This window comes from Pollicipes pollicipes, unplaced genomic scaffold (assembly GCF_011947565.3).
Source record: "Pollicipes pollicipes isolate AB1234 unplaced genomic scaffold, Ppol_2.1 Scaffold_7261;HRSCAF=8764_pilon_pilon_pilon, whole genome shotgun sequence".
In the NCBI taxonomy this organism is placed as follows: Eukaryota; Metazoa; Arthropoda; class Thecostraca; order Pollicipedomorpha; family Pollicipedidae; genus Pollicipes; species Pollicipes pollicipes.
In genome coordinates this window covers 15,625,792-15,646,193 of record NW_023597054.1, presented here as the reverse complement: position 1 = coordinate 15,646,193, position 20,402 = coordinate 15,625,792, and the positions used below count along the sequence as shown (strand labels likewise).

At 55.8% G+C, this 20,402-nt stretch overlaps 2 protein-coding genes and 1 long non-coding RNA gene across 9 annotated transcripts in view; 1 reads left to right on the top strand and 2 right to left on the bottom strand.

Annotated features, from left to right (window-relative positions):
• Window positions 1–85: 85 nt before the first annotated feature.
• LOC119112078 (uncharacterized) lies at window positions 86–970 on the bottom strand. Its single transcript, XR_005095677.1, has 3 exons — window positions 832–970; window positions 536–581; window positions 86–111 (listed from the first exon to the last, which is right to left on the bottom strand). It is a non-coding gene; the product is annotated as an uncharacterized LOC119112078 (long non-coding RNA).
• A 3,014-nt stretch (window positions 971–3,984) lies between these two features.
• ewg (DNA-binding protein Ewg) lies at window positions 3,985–15,817 on the top strand. 5 transcript variants are annotated; one of them, XM_037236066.1, is made up of 12 exons: window positions 3,985–4,049; window positions 6,531–6,768; window positions 7,810–7,934; window positions 8,473–8,589; window positions 9,997–10,192; window positions 12,130–12,242; window positions 12,652–12,855; window positions 13,241–13,384; window positions 13,721–13,859; window positions 14,272–14,387; window positions 14,606–14,734; window positions 15,679–15,817. In XM_037236066.1, the coding sequence occupies exons 2-12, from the start codon at window positions 6,588–6,590 to the stop codon at window positions 15,760–15,762; spliced, it is 1,548 nt and encodes a 515-aa protein (XP_037091961.1). In that variant the 5' UTR covers window positions 3,985–4,049; window positions 6,531–6,587; the 3' UTR covers window positions 15,763–15,817. The 5 variants fall into 5 exon arrangements, with proteins under 5 accessions (XP_037091961.1, XP_037091962.1, XP_037091960.1 ...); XM_037236067.1 differs by lacking the exon at window positions 12,130–12,242 and adding an exon at window positions 11,863–11,975 and having other exon boundaries at window positions 13,721–13,835; XM_037236065.1 differs by lacking the exon at window positions 12,130–12,242 and adding an exon at window positions 11,863–11,975.
• A 1,732-nt stretch (window positions 15,818–17,549) lies between these two features.
• RhoGAP1A (Rho GTPase activating protein at 1A) overlaps window positions 17,550–20,402 on the bottom strand; it is a 56,474-nt gene continuing 53,621 nt past the window's right edge. For all 3 annotated transcript variants that reach the window (XM_037237499.1, XM_037237498.1, XM_037237500.1), the window contains 2 exons: window positions 20,006–20,246; window positions 17,550–19,030 (listed from right to left, as the gene is read on the bottom strand). In XM_037237499.1, coding sequence (XP_037093394.1) covers window positions 18,802–19,030; window positions 20,006–20,246 — 470 coding nt within the window. In that variant the 3' untranslated portion in view covers window positions 17,550–18,801. The remainder of the gene's footprint in view (window positions 19,031–20,005; window positions 20,247–20,402) is intronic.

Here is a 20,402-nt window from a genome sequence, read left to right as displayed (position 1 = left end):
GTACGGCCGCGCCGCCGCCACTGGCAGATGCTTGTCGGGCGCGGCGCCGGCGCGGCCGGCCCGCTCCGATGGCGGCCGCTGACGGCCGGCGCGTCGGCGCACCTCCGAGTCCTGAGGTCGGGAGCAGCTCAGAGGGTGGGAGACGGTGCACGCTCGGGAAGAGGGGCGGACGCGCGACGCAAGACCGTGCTGACCACGCCAAGAGGTGGCGGCTCTATGGTGGTGCTCCATTCGCCGCTCTAGAACGACGTGGAACGCTGGCGCCTTCGTGGGTGGGGGTCAAAGGCGAGGGGGAAGGGAGAGACGCTTCATGAATTGAATGTTGATAACTGTAACCTGAAGACGCGCTGCAGTCGAACTCGACCGCCAAATCATAACACTCTGGCTCAGGCATTGCACAGGTTCATCCCCATGTCAGTCACTAGCTTGACTGCTGGTGCAAAGAGTAATGTTACAATGAGCATGTTACACCTCAACTTGTTTACGATTACCAGTTATGGACGCTCGCACGTGAGCTAAGAACGTGGGCTCTCACCATTTGTTCAGACGTCTTCTGATGAAAGCCCAGTTTGAGATTCTACCTGTAAAATGGCCCATGGGCCAGCTTATTATTATAAGGCACACATGATTCCCACATGTCTGTTTTCAATGGGCTAGTAAAAGACGTGCGAAACGCATAGTTTGAACGTGAAGCATTCCCATTCCTCATGAGTAATGAAATTCCTTCTCTTAAAATACGAAATCGCCACTGAAAGGAAAAAGCTAGCAAACATTGCCTTCACCAGTACAACGTGTCACATTCACTGGCAGGCTACAAAACGACTCACGTACCTCAGGTAAAAGAGCACAGCCTTGCGTGGGCTCCGGCAATGCGAGCTGAACAACGCTGCAACAAAACAGCGGTTTTCACCCAGTCTCTCGGACAGCCCACAGTACCGCACTCGTGCGTGTGCTGACGCTACAGGCTCTTTCGGCGTCACAGAGCCGACCACCACCGCGGCGCCCGCACCACACCTTCGCTGACACAGGTGGCTCCCCGCCGCTCCCCGAGTCGACAGATGTCCGTCGGGATATTAGAGTGTTCCGCGATCGATTAAGGCGTCGTTAGCCGCGATCTAATCACACATTTAAGGGACCGTCGACGGCAGCGTGTCGCATGGGCCCGTCAACGGGCTGCCAAGCAAACAGCACACACAGTTGTCGCTATGAACCACTGGCTAGCCTGACATATGAACAGACTTTGGGGTGTGGGCTGACTTATATGTTGTACCAAGGCCTGAAATAGCAGGCCTTGACATAATGACCCCCTCCCCAAGGTTTTTCCAGAATGGTTTCCAAACGGCGCGGCGCGGATCGTTTGGCATCACAAATTTCCATGTACCTTGTAAGGTCGCTGACCTATGGCAGGTCAAAGTCAGGAAATGGTTTCAGGGAAGGCAATTTCTAGATCTACATTCTACATAGATCTAGATCTAGATTCTAGATCTACATTCTATAACCAGATCCAACAACGGAGCATTAGACGAAGCCATACATCTCTGAGATGCTTTCTTAGGCAACACAACAGTTGAATAAGCAAATTGCATTGACCTAAGGTCAGGTATGAAGGTCACAGCAAGGTCCAAGGCTCCTCAGTCTTAACCAACCTGTTTTGTTACTCTAGGGCTTGCTGCGTGGGATAGTTTCTGGTATTCATCTCGAGTTTACTGATAGCAGGAACTGCATTATACATCTTCCATGGACTCCTTAGATGTCAGAATAGGCCAATGACCTAAAATGACCCAGGTCAACATTTTGTTTTAGGAAGATATCACCTAGCTTAATCTTTGCTGCATAGTCAAATGCAAAACTCCAAGCAATCTCATATGATTTTGGTCACCTTAACCTTCAAGAGGTCAAACAAGGCCACTGACCTTGAATGAGAATATGACATTTTACTTAGAAATGGTTATCTAGGTTCTGGGGGCACTTTGGAGACCAACCTGGAACTTTAACTTGTTTGACCTTATTCGACCCAAATTTCATGACCTAGGAACCTGAAAATTTGACCTAAGTGAGTTCATGTACAGGTCAACACACCCTGTAAATTTGGTGCCTCTAGCTCTCTTAGTTCCCGAGATCTCAGGGGGTCAAAATGACCCCCACCCAGGCAAAGGGTATCTAGCCGGCCACCCCTGCGAGTGTTAATCTGGGAAAGTGTGTGCAGAATACCTGATAAGAAGAAACTACAGAACTAGCTGATGACAAAGTATGCACAATAAGAGTATGTGTGGCATAACACACAACAACAGACACACAAATCCAGACTAGCTGGTAGCCAGGTACCTACTGGTAAAAGTAAAGGTGAAAAAACTTAAAAATGTAACAACACATATTTTGCTGCATGAAAACATTACAATATGCAGAATGCAGTAGCGTACACAGATTCTATGCTGCACGGTGATGTCTTTATGGCACACTCACAAAACAAACCCTGACTGTGTTTTAACATATAAAAACTCTCATAGTTGACCCATAGACATGATAGAATTGCAAAATGCAGCCATGCATGAGTGCAAAATTGCATCAATGCACACACTTGAGCCACTACCTTCATGCTGTATACAAATATTTCAGTCACAAACATCTCAACATCTGCTGTCACAGATATTTATATGTACAATAGTGGGGCAGCAGCCAGCATGCAATAGGGTGGAATTTTGAAGTTACCTACCTATCATTGGGTAAAAGCTTTTCCAGTTCAACATCTTCACTCGTCTTTCTTTTCTAAACTACACTTCTCACCACAAAACCTACATAAATTTTAGCTTCAAAGTGAATCCAATGAAACCAGAGTGCATCTATGGCACACTGGGATCCAGGCTGCAAAAAATTGATCCATGCACCAGATACCCTCAAAACATTGTTACCCCAAGCATCTTGCTTGCATGTAGTAAGCTCACATCTGGCTAGCTGGCACTGAACTAACTAATGATTTCAGAACAATAAATTCACTCCAAGCATACTTGCCAAAAATTACATTTCTGATGTCATGATATCATAAACATTGGCCTTCTATACTACAGATTGGTGGTGACCAGGCACATAACTCTGAGTGCTTGGATTCACAGCATACACATGCTAAAACTTTTGTGGTGCTGCTACTACATCAGACATGTTCAACACATCAATCATTTGCTGTCTGGACTGTGACTGTAAAGCATGTTGCACCCACACATTGTTCTAAAGTTACCCTGCAACAAGCTAAGCCAGAAGAAGGAAAAGTAACAATGGTGCTCCATCCCAAATTTAATGAAGCTGACAAGTTACTCCGGAGTTTCTCAATTTTCTGCTCTTTTTAAAGGGGCAGCAACTGCTTTTAGCAGGCCAAACTAGAAACACATCCTACTCATACCACCAAATTGCCCACAACTAGTATAGCAGCAAGCTTTCAGTGATAATCATATAGCCACAGAGGTAAAAAAGCGACGATATTGAGGAATGCAGCTGTCTGGTAATTGCCAAATTATCCCCGGACCGGTGCCTGTCAAACCGCCCACATGCTAATGCATAAGCTGCACCAGGGAACGTTTTCTGCATTACCATTCTATTCAATGGGGTCACCTTTTATGTATCAAAAACGTGCTATCAGAAGCTTAGTGCACAAGACAAATCAATAATCACCTTCAGCTGAACCCGGCATCCGCCATACAACCTCCCCTGGCCCGCACCAGCTCAGAGATGTTCGACCGATTTCTTTATGAATGGAAATATAAACCGTACGAGAAAACAGCTGATCCAGTTTTAAGATCCATTTTTCAGCCCTTTTAAGCTTAACAACGTATGTTTGTGTTATGAAAATATGATAGATCTACCTCTCAAGTGTTTTCAAAGTTTTTAGCAGAATCAGTTAGGTCAAAATCCCAGAGTTACTTGCATTAATCATAGTTAGTTTAATGAACAATAGATGGCAGCACATCGCACGGCTCCCACTCATCTCTTATTTGTGTTCTGACTGTGGCACTGAGTGGCGAAAACGTGGATCAGGAACCCTTAGCACCAATAACTTGGTAAGTAGGCGTCATGTTTTGGACAACTGCTGTAGACTGAGTTTCCTCCGTGGTGTTTACATTTCCCTTGATCCCACTTGCTGTCTCGGTTAAGTAAAGCCTTCTGCTGAACGCTACTGCGCAGACTCCGTAAAAATGGTGCTGAGCCGCCATGACGCCAGGGGCGACGTTGGCTGTCGCGCAGCTCATGATGGTTTTGCGTGAATGCTTCCGCTTCTGATCACTGCAAAGAGCTCCACTAGTAACTTAAATGATGCCTGAATGTTGGTGGGACACAAACCAACGTTTTTGACGCTAAAATCGCAATGGTCTCTGGACCGCTCCCCGTAGCCGACTGAGCCAAATTGAGGACGGGACGCAGGTGCACACGCAGCCGTACACAGCCAAATTTCGCTGGGCATGCGTTCCTTCGCGAGTCGTTCTACGCATGTGGGGAACGGTGCCCAATGCCCCGGGCGTCGTCGGAGGGGGACCAGGCGTCAGTGGGTCCCGACGCCCTCTAGTCTGCGGATGGGGTTTGGAATGTCTGCTCCCATTTTATGATGGCCGAGAATAGCATGGGGACGGAGTCTTGCGCTGTGTTGTGACTGGGTTGTGAAAATTTCTTCCACGCACTTTTTTGTTGGTTGGGCGTAAAATGTGCCGACATTGAGTATTTATTTGAATGTATCAGCCCCGTTGCCGCATTTTAACCTGGAGGCAAAGCGAGCTGGTTGCAATTATTGATTTTCCGCACATCTCCGCCGCCAATCGTGGGCCGTTCCCGTCGTTCCCGTTTCCATGGTAACGGGTCGATGGAAAACTACCAACTTGAAGGAACATTTCTTGTGAATGGATGCTATGATTTTAAACTACGTGATGCAGCAAGTATCTGGCGTTTTTTATTTGCTATATGCCGTATGATATCTATGTAGTGACACGTACTGAAGTGAGGTTTTTCTGCGTCGAGCACATCCCATTTCCAGCCAGTATTGCTAAAGCAGGGATGCTGCCAGAACTTCGCGCATGGGGGCGATTTGGGGTGGAAATTTGGGGTACAAATTCGTCAGGGACCAATTGCTAGCCGATAATTTCGGGCTCTGAACCGGAGGAATGGTAGAATTATCGCTGCCACTAGGTACAGGGAATGGTCATGCGCTCCCGTCCTCTCCCCTAGGTGGCGGCGCCGTTGGCTGGAGCTGGAGTAAACGGAGTCTAGGTAAACGGAGAAGTGTCGGGTGAAAACGCTGAAACTGCTTTAAGCCTTCTTTATGTAAGACGGAACTTGAAAAAAGTTTTTCATTTGTTATGAATGCAACATAGCTGGCAAAACGTGCGAAATTTGTTATTGGTGGAGCAGGATACTTCAATCATGAAACTCTCCATCATCTCCTGGGGACACTCGGAAACTGTGCGTATCATACCATTTAATAGGAGTCCTCTGTACTCCACCTCTTCGGCCTTTTTAGTTGATGACTCACGTCGCTGCTAATTTCGACTGGAAACGAACACTTCAACCTCAGGAGCATCGTGGCGAACGGCGCATTCGAAAAGCACACCGTTTGTATCAAAACCGTAAGGCGCCAACCAATGGAGGTCAAACAGTGGATTAGGTGCGCTGGAAATGGCGACATGAAGTCATCACTTGACTTTGCAAAGGCCATAGGGGGCGGGGGGGGGGGGGAAGACATACACAATGCGTCAGAGGAGGGCGGCAAACGGGATGACTTTGAAATTTCTAGGTTTCACCTGGTGGTCTAAGTGCCTTTAGTTCTTGGTGACTTAGGTGCCCTTTTATCCCAAGCAATGAGTACAACTGAACGCGATGAGTACCATGAATGAGTCGGTTGGTACGATTTCTGTGATCATACATAAACGAGTATTTGTGGCTTTAGGGCTTGTTAACTGCTTGGACTATGAGGTGATTCACAAGGCCAACAATAATTTAATTTCATATAATTTTCGTTGTTAGCAACTGAGTCATGATTTCGTCATTTATTCCTCCGAGTTTCTGGTGGTTGTGCAGAAATATACCGTGCCGAATATGGGCTACCGCGTAATTTCGATGTTGGTCTAATGTGTGGTGGACTGAAGAAATTGGGTGACGAATTGATGTATGCATGACCTACATTACGATTGTTGATGGTTCAACTTTGAGCAGCGTTTGCTTCTTGACAGACTGTCGCGTTAGGGACGGTACCAATCCAGACCTCGTCGTAACCTGCGTTCGTTTTCAATTTACGCTTGGAACGGTAGTGGTCGTACCAGGGATGGTGTAATAGTGAGCTGCAACACGAGCTGCGAAAGCTTCAGATCAGGTCGCACAAGAAAGACCTCAGCCGCAGAGGCACCGCGTCAGTCTGGGCGACGCCCCCCGGCCGGGTGGCTGCGACACGCGACACCGTTGCCGCGCGTGGGGACGGCCTGCTGCATACGCCGCCGGCACGGGCCCGACCGCCTCCGCCTGGCGTGTCGTCTTACCGGCGGCCGGGCTCGTTGCAGGCGAGCGTCGCGGCCGTGACCGGCCGGCGAGCCGCCCCCTTCCCCCGCCGGCCCAGCATGAACTCGGACAACCCGCTCAACATCGCCGCCGAGACCATCCACCAGGACATCCGCATGGACTCGGAGGACGACGACGATGACGACATGCTGTCGTCGCCCGGCTCGTACGACGACGACGACGGCCTGATGACGGCGGGCATGACCACGGACGAGGTCACGGCCCAGCTGGCCGCCGCAGGTGGGTGGTGAAAAGAGCTCCGAAAGAAATCCAGTTGGAGGTGCAGGGTGTCAATATAAAGTCATGACAACTGTAACTCCCCGGCGGCCTCCGGACGTCTGGCAGCCTGGCAGTTCTTCGGCTGTCCATCCGTTGCCATTTGGCCACAAGCTGACCTGCCCGCCTGGTTTGCCTAGCCGGAGGTGCCGAGATGCTGGGTTGACCGCCAGCCGGATTAGCCAATGTTGAGCGAGGGTAGGGGCAACAGGAAGGGGCAGTGATGGCATTAGCAAATATCGGCATCCCTGCCACCCGAAGTGACCGAATGTATAAAAGCTGGTGGTGAAGTTACTGGTGGACGGCCAGGCGACAGGGGGCTTAAGAAAATGACTTGAGGTCTTTGGATTTTCGGATGATTGACGACTCTTTGTTCCAGTATAATACTCAAAAGTTGTGTACGCGAATGCACAAGCTTAACTTTTTGGGATGAAAATGATCTGTTCGATGTTTTATTAACGCAGAATGTGTAATACAAAATATATTAATCCGTTTCAATGTCAGAAACGGAATGGCGAATGCCCTTTCGGGTAAACTATTCGTTGTTTTGGAAAAAGCGTCCTCGGTATGCAAGATGTCGGAGATTAGGGAGGGAGGGTTCCGGAGGGCTACGCTTACATGACGTCGTAAGGCATGAACATGCCATGGAGCGCGTCTGGTATGTTAGTTCACGTCCTGTGGACAGAAAATGGTGGGGTCTGGCGCATGTTGTCGTTTTTTTATGTATCCGGTCGACCGCCGCGGATGACGGTGCGCCGGGTGCCCTGTCGGTCGCCTCGCTCCAGCCGGCACACGTCCGCGTCCGCGGACGACCCCCCGCACATGGCGGCACGTGCGACCCCCCTGCCGCGGCGCGGCGCCGACTTCTGCGCGCCCGTCCGCCGGGGCGGTCGGCCGGGCCGGGCTGGGCAGGAAGCGCGGCCTCCCGCCGGGCCGCGCGGGCCGCGCGGTGTCGGGCTACCGGCGCTGGCGGGCCGCCAATGACGTGATGCTCCGGCGCCGCAGGGCCCGTGGGCGTGGCGGCCGCCGCCGCCATCGCGTCGGCGAAGAAGCGCAAACGCCCGCACGCCTTCGAGACGAACCCATCCATCAGGAAGCGCCAGCAGACGCGCCTCATCAGGAAAATGAAGGTAGCGGGGACATGGGGAGCGGCGTCTGCGCTCGAGTTTGGTGACGCGCATTCAGTAAATGCGCCTTGTATGCTACATTTGGGCATGCGTGGGTCCCGCGCTTGAAGGAGTGCGGAGCGCGGAGCCTCGGTTGAATGGGAAAAGGGGAGGGCATGAGATCACACTGCCGCGGTTCCGTTTATTCCAGTTGTAAACAATGACATCCGATACGACGCGCATTTCCAGCGAAGCTCTAGCCAAAAACATAAACAGAAGAAGGCTAGTCCGCGAGGGCGGTTGTTCGACGACTTTCCGGAATATGCCCTAATTGGGAGCTTCCACGAGGTGACGTGCTTTTAATAGCGCCGTGTTTACCGTGCTAAAAGAACCTTTCACGGCGTAGAACAGGCGGCGAAGCTGCAGTTTCGCCGCTGTTGAGGAGCGCCTTCTGAATGGCTGGATGCGGCCTCAGTGCCCGTCCGTCAGGTCCGCCCACCAGGCAGCAGGCCGGGTGCGCGGATCCCCGAACACTCGCCCACTGTCTGCCCTCTCGTTGCAGCAAACGATCGACGAGTACACCACCCGCGTGGGGCAGCAGGCCGTCGTCATGTTCGTCACGCCGGGAAAGCCCAACAACAGTTACAAGGTGTTCGGCGCCAAGCCTCTCGAGGATGTGGTGAGTGAAGGCGGGCGGGCGACTTTGCTGGCCGTGTGACCGGCGGTGGAGCAGAATGGTTTTACTTGGTGGTGGTGGTTCGACTTGGTGGTGGTTACGTGTCAGGGCTTCAAGCTCTTTCCTCTCCCATCCCGGAATCTTGCTGTTTAGCAAGGTGTGCTCGCGCTATTCTAGCCCACCTCAATGCACATATATGACATTCCTGCGCTTCTAACTTCACGGAAGCGATTGATCTACGAAGCAGTTTTTAAAGTTAAAAGTGTGGGAATTTACGGCTTCTCCTCATGATACGTATGACTTCCGCCTTGGCTTGCTTTTTACATGTTGCTGCTTTGTTCGGCATGACAATTCTTCACGTTTTGGGGTCATGACATGGACAGTGGGAAGCGGGATCTAGTAATGGTAGATTCGTTATGCCGGCATCCTAGCTCATGGCGTTACGGCTGGAGACAAAGAAGGAAAATGTGAATATTCCCGATTTTTCCGGGGTTTAGGGTGCTCGGAAATTTGTTATAAAAGAATTGGTGTTCTAATCGTTTCAGGAATAATGCGTTATGAAGGCTTTAGCTATATCCGATCCTTTTGAATGGTGTTCTAGTATGCATTGTAGCAGACCTTCAGCAGCTAGAATGTTCCCGCACTTGGCCGTCACAGGTGTTTCCCGTTGCTACCGGGAGCTAAAGTCGTGCAGCAAGATCTCCTTGCGCCATGCCAATGTCCCGTGCCCCCCCCCCCCCGCCCCCCTCCTATGTCCCCCTTTCCGCTCGGGCTCCCCTCGGTATGCGCGTAGCTGTTTCGACCCGGCGTCGGGGCAGGTGTGTGGCCCGGTCCGTGCCTCCCCCCTCCCCCGTCACCACTCCCCGCCACCGAAAGTGGCCTTTGCCGCATCCGTGGGTCGAAGCGGGAGGAAACGCCCCAGTGGAGTAATGGCTTCCGCTGCGCCGAAGCGTGGCGGGGGCGGGGGTGCGGGGGGGGGGGGGAGGACGGTATAACGAGGGGCTGCAGGGTTCGGATTAAGGCCACTCCTCCCCTGGCTTCGGAGGGAGGTTGTCCGTTCATGCCCGGCGGCCACGTGGTCGATGGTAACTATTGATTTCAATGGGGGGGGGGGGGGGGGGGGGGGGGGCCGGCACGGTTGCGATAAGGTGATATCGAGCTAGGGCTGGCTCGTTGGCTTCTTTTAGGCGACGCATGAACTACGTCATAACTGTTTGTAGGATTACTTCACGACGTGCTTGATATCTTGAGTCACCAGCGCCGCCAGACTCTGGTGTTGACTGGCGGCTCGACTGAAGACGCTGCTGACCTCGAAGCGTGGCACCGAGCGCCGGAGCGCCTCGCGCTGCCTTGTACCGTGCCGTGGCTGGGCGCCTCTGATGCCGCCGCTCCCCGCCGTCCGGCCGGCAGATGCGCGCGCTGCGGGTGCCTGTGATGCAGGAGCTGGAGGCGGCGCTGTCGCGGCACGCGCCGCCGCCCGTGCAGGACGACCCGTCGCGACACGAGCTGCCGCCGCTCGTCATCGACGGCATCCCCACGCCGGTGGAGAAGATGACGCAGGCGCAGCTGCGCGCCTTCATCCCGCTCATGCTGAAGTATTCGACAGGTGGGCAAGCAGGGGGCATGGCCGCGTATGGGGCGAGCCGGCCCGTGGCCAAGGATGCTGGGACAAATCGGTTTTAGGCACGTCGGTGGGGCTGTCGGCTGTGGCATGTAAACAGACAGAAAGAAATGAGGGGGAGGGGGCTGGTTGGCCTCTTTGTTAATGGTTCAATGAATGGTTCGGATGAGTAACCTAAAGCTGGAAAAAGCGCGTAACTGGCCGACTGATCCGATGGCTAGAGGTGGGTTGGGACGAAAGAGAGGCAGTGCTTTGACCATGATCTCCTCCTGCGCATACCCCATAGCACTTGCACCGTTATCTGTGGGTTTATGGAAAAGCCTCCACTGTCCATTTGATAGCAGTGTTGAACATCACTAATGATACCTATTAAAAGGGAGTGCGGAAGCGTGTCGTGCTGCTGTGACGTATGGTTCATTTTTAATGTATTAGCTGTCTCCATCTGACATTAGTTATCCTCTGCGGTGAGTTGTGTCAGTGGTATGTCAGACAAGTCACAATAGATTTCCTGATTTAATTTCATTAAATGCCGACAAGAGAGTCCATGTGGGCACGCGCCTCCGTCATCAACCCTGAGCCAGTATGTCATCTCCGTCATCTGCGCTGTGTCAGTATATCACCTCTGTGATCTGTCCTATGTCAGTATGTCATCTCCGTCATCTGCCCCATGCCAGTGTGTCACCTCCGTCATCTGTCCTGTGTCGGTATGCCTTCCGTCATCCACCCTGTGCCAGTATGTCACCTCCGTCATCTGCCCTTATCAGTATGTCCTATATATAAACACCGCTACATATCAGTATGTCCTCTCAGTCATTTGCGCTACGTCAGTGTCACTTCTGTTCTCGTCCCTATGTCATTATGTCGTCTCCGTCATCTGGCCTATATCAGTATGCCCCCTAGGAACCCCATATCCTCCACATCCATCATGATATCCCATCGTCCGGGACATCCACGCAGCGGATTAAGGTCCATATCACCGTCCCATTCCAAGCAAATGCTCGAATGTGGTGTCTATGTATAACATGTGTAGGCGTGTTCGTTCTAGATGGAGGAAAAACTCTACCACACCTTACCTCAGTGTCAAAATATGAACGAAACTAGTTGTAGAATAACACAAAAGAAACCTTTTCGTAGCAATCTTTTCACATCCTCCAGTAGCAATGTGAGCAAGTTTGTACTACATTTTCTCACATTCAGCGAACAAGTAACCGGTTGGATGTGAACACAAGCAGGTCACACGACTGGAATTAACACATTATGTCTGTCTTTGCTGAACAGGACGTAAGAGCGTCATCTATGTGCAATATCTTCGACGGAACATGCCGTACAGTCCCGCACAACCACCATATGCATGCTTGCTTTTTGAATGCCTAGATATCCGTGAAATATCATGTTTCATCTACGGGCACAGTACAAAATACACTGTTCTGGAGGCGGTAGGTGCGGCGAAAGACCGCCGTTGGCGTATGCCGGCGGACGGCGGTGTTTACGCCGCCGCCGCCGCTGTATCGAGGTGAGGGTCGAGCGGGGCTGGCGGGCGGTGGCCGTGTTTGTGCTCTCGCGGTCTGGGCGGGCCTGGCCGACGAGGCTGGCGGCGGCGCCGGTGCGCCGCTGCTGCGGCTGACGAGCGGCGTCGCCGGCCGCTTGTGCCGCAGGCCGCGGTAAGCCCGGCTGGGGCAAGGACGCCACGCGGCCGCCCTGGTGGCCCAAGGACGTGCCCTGGGCTAATGTGCGCATGGACGCGCGCACTGACGAGCAGAAGCAGAAGGTGACGCCGGCGCCGGCCGCCCCTGTTGTCCGCCTGTCGTGAATGGTTGTGGCATCACTCACCCGCCGCCGCCGGCCGGCCGGCGCGGCGCACCGCGCATGGCTGCTCAGTGGCGTTCTGTACCGTGGCTTACGTTTGCATGTGTTCCCATTAGGTAAGGGTAAACCCGGCTGGGGCAAGAGCGCCGCCCGACCCGACTGGTGGCCCAAAAACGTCCCCTGGGCCAATGTCAGAATGGACAACCGGTCGGAAGAAGATAAAGCCAAAGTACGCACCCTTTTTTGTTTCTTTAGTTGCGCTGAAACGTTTTGTTTGTTTTAGCGTTGCTGTTGCAGTTGTGGATTAGCTGATTGTTGTGGTGTGCGCTGATGTTTGTTAGTGCGTTTGTTTCGCACACCTGCATGGCGAGAGATAGGTGTGCGACTGCATTTGCATCAATGCAACTAAAATAACTCAGCAACGCCTCATTCAACGCGTGTCCGTCTGCTCGATAGTGGCCGTGTTGCTTTCATTGTACAGTCACTGTAAGGCTAGCCATACGAGCGGCAGAATAGGGCTGTTCAATGAGCCTAGGCTCGGGCTACTAGCGTACGCTCATGCAGTGAATGCGTCTGTGAATGTGCTGGTGTCAGTCGGCCAGTGTTCGGATGGTGACGACCTCGCGGGCGGCCGGCAGGTCTCCTGGACGCACGCGCTCCGCCAGATCGTCATCAACTGCTACCGCTACCACGGCCGCGACGACTTGTTGCCGGCCTTCTCCGACGACGACGAGAAGTCGCTGCCGGGCAGCGGCACAGGCGGCTCTGGCGGCGGCGGCGGTGGCGGCCAGACGGGCGGCGTCATCCGCACGGCGCCGCCCAAACTCACGCACCACGGCCTGGTGCGTGTCGGCAGCGGCCGGGGGCGGCCGCCAGCGCCGGCACGGCCGCCGAGCTCGGGGCTAGCCGGCAGCGCCGGATGCTTGTCGCGGTGCAGAGGTCCCAGCGCGGCCTGGCACATGTGTGCAGATTGTGTCAGATCACCGGTGGCATCAGTTGACTGCTCTCCGTGTTTCCTCCCCGAACGCTCCTGTTAGTGTGGTCGGCCGCTTCGCTGGATCACGTTGGACGACACTTGGTGTCGGAGATCACCGAAGGCTTTGTGGTAAGCGCTGTGTAATTGCGCTTCCGTGTCAATGGGATGGCGCGACGCGGCGTCAGCGGGCGCGTGCCTGGATCGTGACCGTGTCGTGCTGATCAGTGAGACAGCCGGTCGTCCGCCCGCAGAACGTACCGTCCCAGTACTCGCACACGGTGGTGCAGACCATCAGCAACCCGGACGGCACAGTCAGCATCATCCACGTGGACCCCAATAACCCGGTCATCACGCTGCCGGACGGCACGCAGGCGCACGTGCAGGGCGTCACCACGGTGGGTGTCTGTCAGCCGTCGCTGGCCCGCCAGTGCTCCGGCGCCTGCTGAGGCGCGTGGCGCTCATCTGCTCCCGCGTCGTGGGTTGGAAGACAGGCGTTGTGTACGATCTCTGCTGAGTTTCAGAGGGTTTCTGAAGACGGCTTTCCTTGGGTTAAGCGGGTTTTCTCGCTTTCAGCTGTGGGTGCATTAACTTGATTTGGAACTTGCTGTTCACGACCATTTGCGCAAGACTCAGCGTTGTTGACGAGGTCACTGGCGTGCCCTGCCCCTGCCGCTGTTCGCCTACGGCCGGCGCCGGTCGCCAGAGGTGACCCCGACCTGGCCGTGCCGCAGGCGGACGGCCTGGACGGCGACGGCACGCACACGATGAACATCGACCTGAGCTCGGTGACCGAGGCCACCATCAACGCCGAGGGCCACCTGGTGTTGAACGGCGTCAGCGACGAAGGTGACCCGCTTGGGTCCGGCTCCGGTGGGCATGGGGCCCACGGCCCGAGGGCGGCGGCGCTGCTCCGCCGCCCCGCTCGTTGTCTCTGAGCTGTGTGCTGAGAGGGTATTCGGCGTCGAGCTGTCTTATCGCCGCTGGTCGCGTTGGAGTGTTTTCAGTCGCGTTGCAGCAGTTTGCGACGCTTGCGATTGTGCATTGATGTACTGAGGTCATTACCCGGTCAGCATGTTTCTTTCTTTCTACCCTCTTGTTTCTTCGAAAGCGAGGGTACAGTCGGCAGTCACTAGTGTTGTGCCGTGGTTTCTCTGTTTGACAGCCGTTTATAGCCGCTCCGCTGCCGTGTTTTGACTCGTGGTGGGGCAGTGCGTGGCCGCCACGAGCGGGTGTCGCTTCTCGGTCCGCCCTTGGCCGCCTGACGCGCCCGCCCCTGCCGCAGGTTTCTCCGCCGGCGGCATGGTGACCATCCCCATCAGCTCGTCCATGTACCACACGGTGGTGACCAACGTGCAGCACGTGCAGCACGTGCAGAGCGCCGACGGCCAGACGCTACAGGTAGGCGCGTGGTGGCCGGTCCGCCTCCCCGTGTTCGCCGCCCGGACGGCGCCCCCTAACCCCGCGCTTGTACTAACGGCCGGCCGGGCGTGCTGGGTCAATGCGGTGGTGGTGGTGGTGGTGGTGCTGCTGCTGCTGGAGGCTGGGGCAGGGGACTGGGGCCAGGGCGCGCGCCGCCGGCAGGGCGTCGGCTGACGCGCCCGCCGCCGCCCCGCTAGGTCGTCCACCCGGTCGTTCACATTCCAAAGATGGAGTCGGACGAGGCGGCCGAGGCCGACGAGGCCGAGCCGGAGCAGATCACCGTCGAGATGATCGGCGAGTCGGACGATATCGATGACATCAGCCAGGTGAGCGCCGTCGCCGCCGCCGCCGCCGGAGCGGAGCGGCCGCCCCAGCAGCGCCCGGACCCGCTGCAGGTGGAGTCGGGCGCCTCGGGGCCCGGCCGCGCGCTATGGCTGCACCGCACGGCTGTGCCGGCTGACGGCGCCGCGCTCGGCGGCCTTTGGTCTGGGAAGCGGACGGGGAGGGCAGTGTCGTGCCTGCGCATGCGGTAGGTGTCGCTGCCTGCGTGTTAATATTATTCTCACGCAGGGTGGCAGGGAGGCGTCGACACCTCTTTTGCGCTGTTACTGTTGGCACCACGGCCACGCTGTTATTGTTGGCACCACTGTTCCGTTGCTAGCCTGAATGCTGACGCTGGTGATTGTTATGGTTTGCTTTCGTTTGCGATGTCTCGGCAAGTGCGATGCGATCTTCATGTTCGGCTGTCATTTGCAGTGTCTTGATACATTTTGTCGTCGTATGCTTTCATTTGCGATGTTTGTTGATAAGTGTGGGTCTTTTGTTTGCAACGCTTGGTATTGCTCTATTTGGATGTTTGTTCGCTCTCGACTATCATCCAAGCACTCGCCCCTTATTTACGTATTTATCATCCAGCACGCGGAACCTGTTGGCCTTTGAGTGTCCGGGCGGAATGGTCAGATTCTTTGTCGTCCGATGGTTCTGAATTCAGTGTTTAGTCGTCCCATGGGTCTGGATTCAATGTTTGTCCCGGAAATCTGCGTTCAATGTCTGAGTCCCATAGGTTTGGTTTCAATGAATATGATCTGATTGTCACTTACAAATGCTGCAAACACCATTCGCGCCTGCACAGTTTTCCGAAACACAGACTAGTGTTCCTTGCGCCGGGTCTCCACGAGTGTCGCGGCCATATGCTGACGGATGCGGAGCTGCCATCACAGCGCCACCTGGCCGGCGCGTCGTCCCTAACGCCTGCGGCCGCTGTCGCCAGGTGTCCTCGGAGTGTTCGCCGCACCAGGTGGAGGAGGTGTGCTCTCAGGACATTAAGCCGATCGTCTCGGCGGCGAGCGATTGAGCGCTGGCCGCCCTAGTTCATCGTTTGTTAAGCGCGCGGCTGCGGCGGCGGCGGGCCGGCCCCGGCCAGCCGGGCGGCGCCGCCCGCCGGAGACGCCCCGCCTCACCGGACCAGGCCGGCCGCACTTCCAGACCGCTCGGCCGCCGGCGGCCGGCGCCGGGCCCGGGCCCGCCCGATGCTCACCGTGCTGACGCGGCGCGCTCCCCGAGGCGGCAAGCGGACGGACGGGGCTGTCAGACCGGCCCGCGCGAGCCCCGGCCCGCCGCCGCCGCCGCCGCCACTGCCGCTGCCGCTCTGTTCGCGCTCTGTGTGTTCTCGTCACTTCTGGCCGTTGTGACGCGGCGACGGCGGCGCCCAGGTGTCTCTAATCATGTTCATCGGGTCATTTTCGCGTCCCTCGTACATCTATGCATGCGGCGCGTGTTTTGTACGCCAGTGCTGTGGCGTGGTCGTCGGCGCGGCGGCCGGCCATCTCATCTTGGCACGCCGGGCCGGCAGAGCATGCACCGGCGCGCGTCATCTCGTCTTCACCGCACACCCATCCCCTCCAGTGTCATCTGTGTCCCATGCTCGTGGCATTGTTCTATTTTCGCTGTCATCACTTTGTACGGCGCCGCGCAGCGGGTGGCGGCCCGGCCGTTGACACAGCGTGCTAGCTTTCGGTGTTAGCGAGAGAGCGAGAGAGAGGCAGGTAGTCGTGCGCGTAGCTTTTCGTGTGCAATGTGACGCGCCGCCGGCCCTGGAGGCGTCCCAGGTCGGTGGCCGTCGCCCTGGCGCGCTGCTCAGTTCTGCCGAGGCGCCGGGTGTTACGTCATCCGACCGCCGGCGAGAAAGGCGCCGCGTTAGCAGAGTCGATTTCATTCGTGTATTTGTTGGGTGTCTGACTATTGTGTCGGTTTCGAAACTGCTTTGCCATATATTGCCGTCGTACTTAAATTAGGAGTGCTTTGAATTAACGAATATAAGTGGACGTCAGATGTGGTGTATTCCGCTGGCGACGCCGCGCGGCGCGACCGGCCAGCTATGTTGGGCTCTGTGCTGCGATTGTCACGAGCAGGGCTCACTGTAAGGTTTTGCTACAACAGTACAAACTACGTTGGCCGGTGTGCTTTCAAATTGGCGCTCATTTTGTCATTTTCAGTTTGCGGTTTTCATACACGTGCATCAGTCACCTTTTCGTTCACATTATTCCAGGTACTTTGTTTTTGTCACGGCGAGAGATTCGTCAATGGTGGTCATTTCCTCTGTGTAATTTGTGTTAAATACATGTGAAGGCTCGAATAAAGCAGAAACGTACAACGTACCGACAGGGCAGTTCTCCGTTCTCTGCAACCTCTCAGATCTTGATCCACTTTCTTTTCACCTCGAAAGTGTAAGGGTGGCACTAACCACCCAATGAATGCACCTGTACCCCCAATCAAGCCCAACTGGACTCCAGTTAACCCAACTGCGTCTCTATCCCAATTGCATTCCATCCCAATCAATTCGTCAGTTGACCGCATCTCCGTCTTGAGTGATCCCGTTTTTTTTTTTAATCTATCCCGCCAGCCTTGTTCAGGGGGGCGTTAAGACCCTCGGTCGGTTTCAGACTCCCATCGCGTAGGCACCGTAAATGTGAAACCGAGAGCGAAAAATGACAATTTCTTACCAGTTAGTGATACGGTATACGTTACGACCGGCGATTGCAAGCCTTTCTGCGTTATCGCCGAGCCAGTCGGCCACTTTGCCTCATTAAAGTCATGAACGGCATGCGTACTCGCGAGTCAGGTCAACAACCAGCATCGATCGATCATGCACGACGCATTTATTCATAGATACCAAAACATGGCTAATACAATGCACAGAGCTGTGCAAAAGCATTTCCAAACGCGTCGCATTAAAAGCGCACAACCGCTTTCCAACAGCACGTCACATATCAAAACGAGGAGGCGAAAATAAAGGGCTCGCCGCGCGGGACGCGGCGCGCCTTTGATGCTGTACACGCCAGACTGATACACTTGGCACACGTAACGAAATGCACGTACAAACATTATGCGGGGTCATGGATAGTCCGACGTTATCCATCACAAGCTGTGACTAGTTTAAACACTTAACGGATTCGACACCCGGCATGCGGGCAGCACGCGCTACAGCCGGACGGGGCAGCACGCGCTACAGCCGGACGGGGCAGCACGCGCTACAGCCGGACGGGGCAGCACGCGCTACAGCCGAACGGGGCAGCCCGGTCACTCGCGTCGGCACGCCCCTCTGTGGTCCCTTGTTCTCCATCACAGCGGCGCCCCTGGCCGGCTCTCCGCGCGGCCGGCCGTCTCTTGAGGCCGGGCCCGCGCACCGGCCCGGCGCCACGCCGAGCGACGCCGCCCCAGCAGTGCCGCGGCTACACCAGCGCTGCGGCTTCATCCGCGCCGCGGCTACATCCACGCCGCTGCTACATCAGTCACGTGGTCGCATCAGCGCCGCGGCTACATCAGCGCCGCGGTTACATCAGCGCCGCGGCTGCATCAACACCGTGGCTACATCAGCGCCGCGGCTACATCAGCGCCGCGCCTGGACCCCGGCAGCGGAATAAACACGGCACCGCTACGTTCCGTCCTGCCCAGCGCTGGTGCGGTCGGCGCCGCAGCTACGGCGCCACAGCGTGGTGGACCGATCACCTCTGGTGATATGGAAGTAGCGCAATGATGTCGTACAACCGAAACGACGTTGGTATTTGACGCTTTACGTCGTAGGGAAGAACTATTCGTCCGTGTCTTGAAACGAAGGCAAGCGTCCATGGACTCCATGGGTCTCACAAATTACACTGCGCGCCTCAGCTCCCGCTGTTGGGAGCCGGAGACGTAAGGTGCTCTCAGACATCCGCCATTTACCACACCAGCGGCTCCAGGGCGCGTGGCTACGGCATCACCACCGCGGCCGTCGTCACTGCGCGGTCAACAGCCCGTCGACGACACGCGTGACCGCGCGGCCGGCACGCTGTCCCAGTCCGCCCGGTCTGCGGTCACCCACCGCCGCCTCGCCGCGTCTCGTCTCGCCTCGCTCTCAGCTGGCGGTTGGCTCGAGGCCGACTTGGATGGGCTCGCCGTTGCTGCGCCGCTGCAGGAAGAAGTAGAGGATGCCGGCCTGCGCCATCACGTCGACCGTGCCGGCGGCCAGCAGGTCGGGCTGCACGGCGCCGTCCGCCTGCGGGCCTGGCCGCAGCAGCGTCGGCCCGAACACTGTCGCCAGGTTGTGCAGAGACATCTTGTTGAACATCTCGGCCCGGTTCACCCTGCAGGGGGTGGGGGACGGCGGTTAGCGCCCGGTTCACGCCGCGCGACGAAGTTTCCTTAAGTCGCTTGACAATGGCTGCACTCGGCGGTTCGGCCAAGTGCTGGAAGTTTGTAAACACACAGAAAACAATGTCAGTAAAAAACCGGCACGTCTATTGGCCTTCACAATTTACTTACTTTTGCTTAAGTGCAGTAAAAAGCCAGTACGTCTATTGGCCTTCATAACTGACTTGCTTTTGCTAAAATCAAACTCAATTTAAAAGCCCATACAGCCTGGGCCGATGACTCAGTGTCATGCATTCTTCCAATGACCGGTAAGGTAAGTGCCGCGTATCAAGACCGATACACCAGAAAAGAGCGCTATTTCTTAAATGAATCTGTTTTAATTTAATGGAGCTTCTCCAAACGCAAGGCTACAAACACAGCCATATCACCACTGAAATAATGAGATAAGTGTTTGAAAGGAATATCCCGATGCACTTATGAATCACTGCTGAAAACTGGTTAAAATAATCTCTTGGATTCGGGAATATAAACACCCTTACACCTGACTGAACCGGGAACCTGAATCACGCTGGACAACGGCAAAGCTCGCGCAAACATGCCGTAGGCCTAATCTCGTGACCATTTTTGGCTCCTGGGGCCGATCAGAACGGATCACCACCCATCTTTCCCACGCCAGTTCCATTCATCCCGACCGACCGCTTCGGCCGACGGCGCGGGCCGCCACGCCGCAGCAAGGCGTCACTGCAGCTGGCGCGACCTTCCCGCGCCATTCCCACGCCACGTGAAGCGTCTGCCTCCAGCGGGCAGGCGCCGCTCGGTTGAGCTAAGCCGCCGCGGCCGGGTGAGCTGCTGAACCGCCCGGCGCCCCACGGTCCGGGCACGCGACGGCCGGTCCCAGCCGGACGCTTCACACGGGGCGGTGACCTGCGTCCGGCTCTCGCCCTCCCCACACCGCCGACGAGACGCACCTGATCAGGTGTTCGATCAGATACACGATGATGCTCTGGTTGAGCTGTGGTAGCGCCGAGAACAGGTGCAGCAGGCGGCGTCGGCGCAGCTCGTGGTCGCCGCCGCCGAAAGCGTTGAAGAAGCGGCTGTATAGCTCGTCGGTGAAGAGCGCCTCTGGCAGCTCGCGCAGGTACAGCTTCAGCAGGCCCGTCACCGAGTGGATGTCCACCTCCTTGATCAGTTGCTCCGCCTCGTAGATGTCTGCCAGAGCAAGCTGAGATTGACCATTGGCACTTATAGGGGGGGGGGGGGGGGAGGGAGGGGGACACTCAATTGAAGTGGACGCGACAGACCTGCATGATATAAGGACAGGACAGCTTTCGGAGGTTTACTCCGGCGACGGCTACTATCACATAA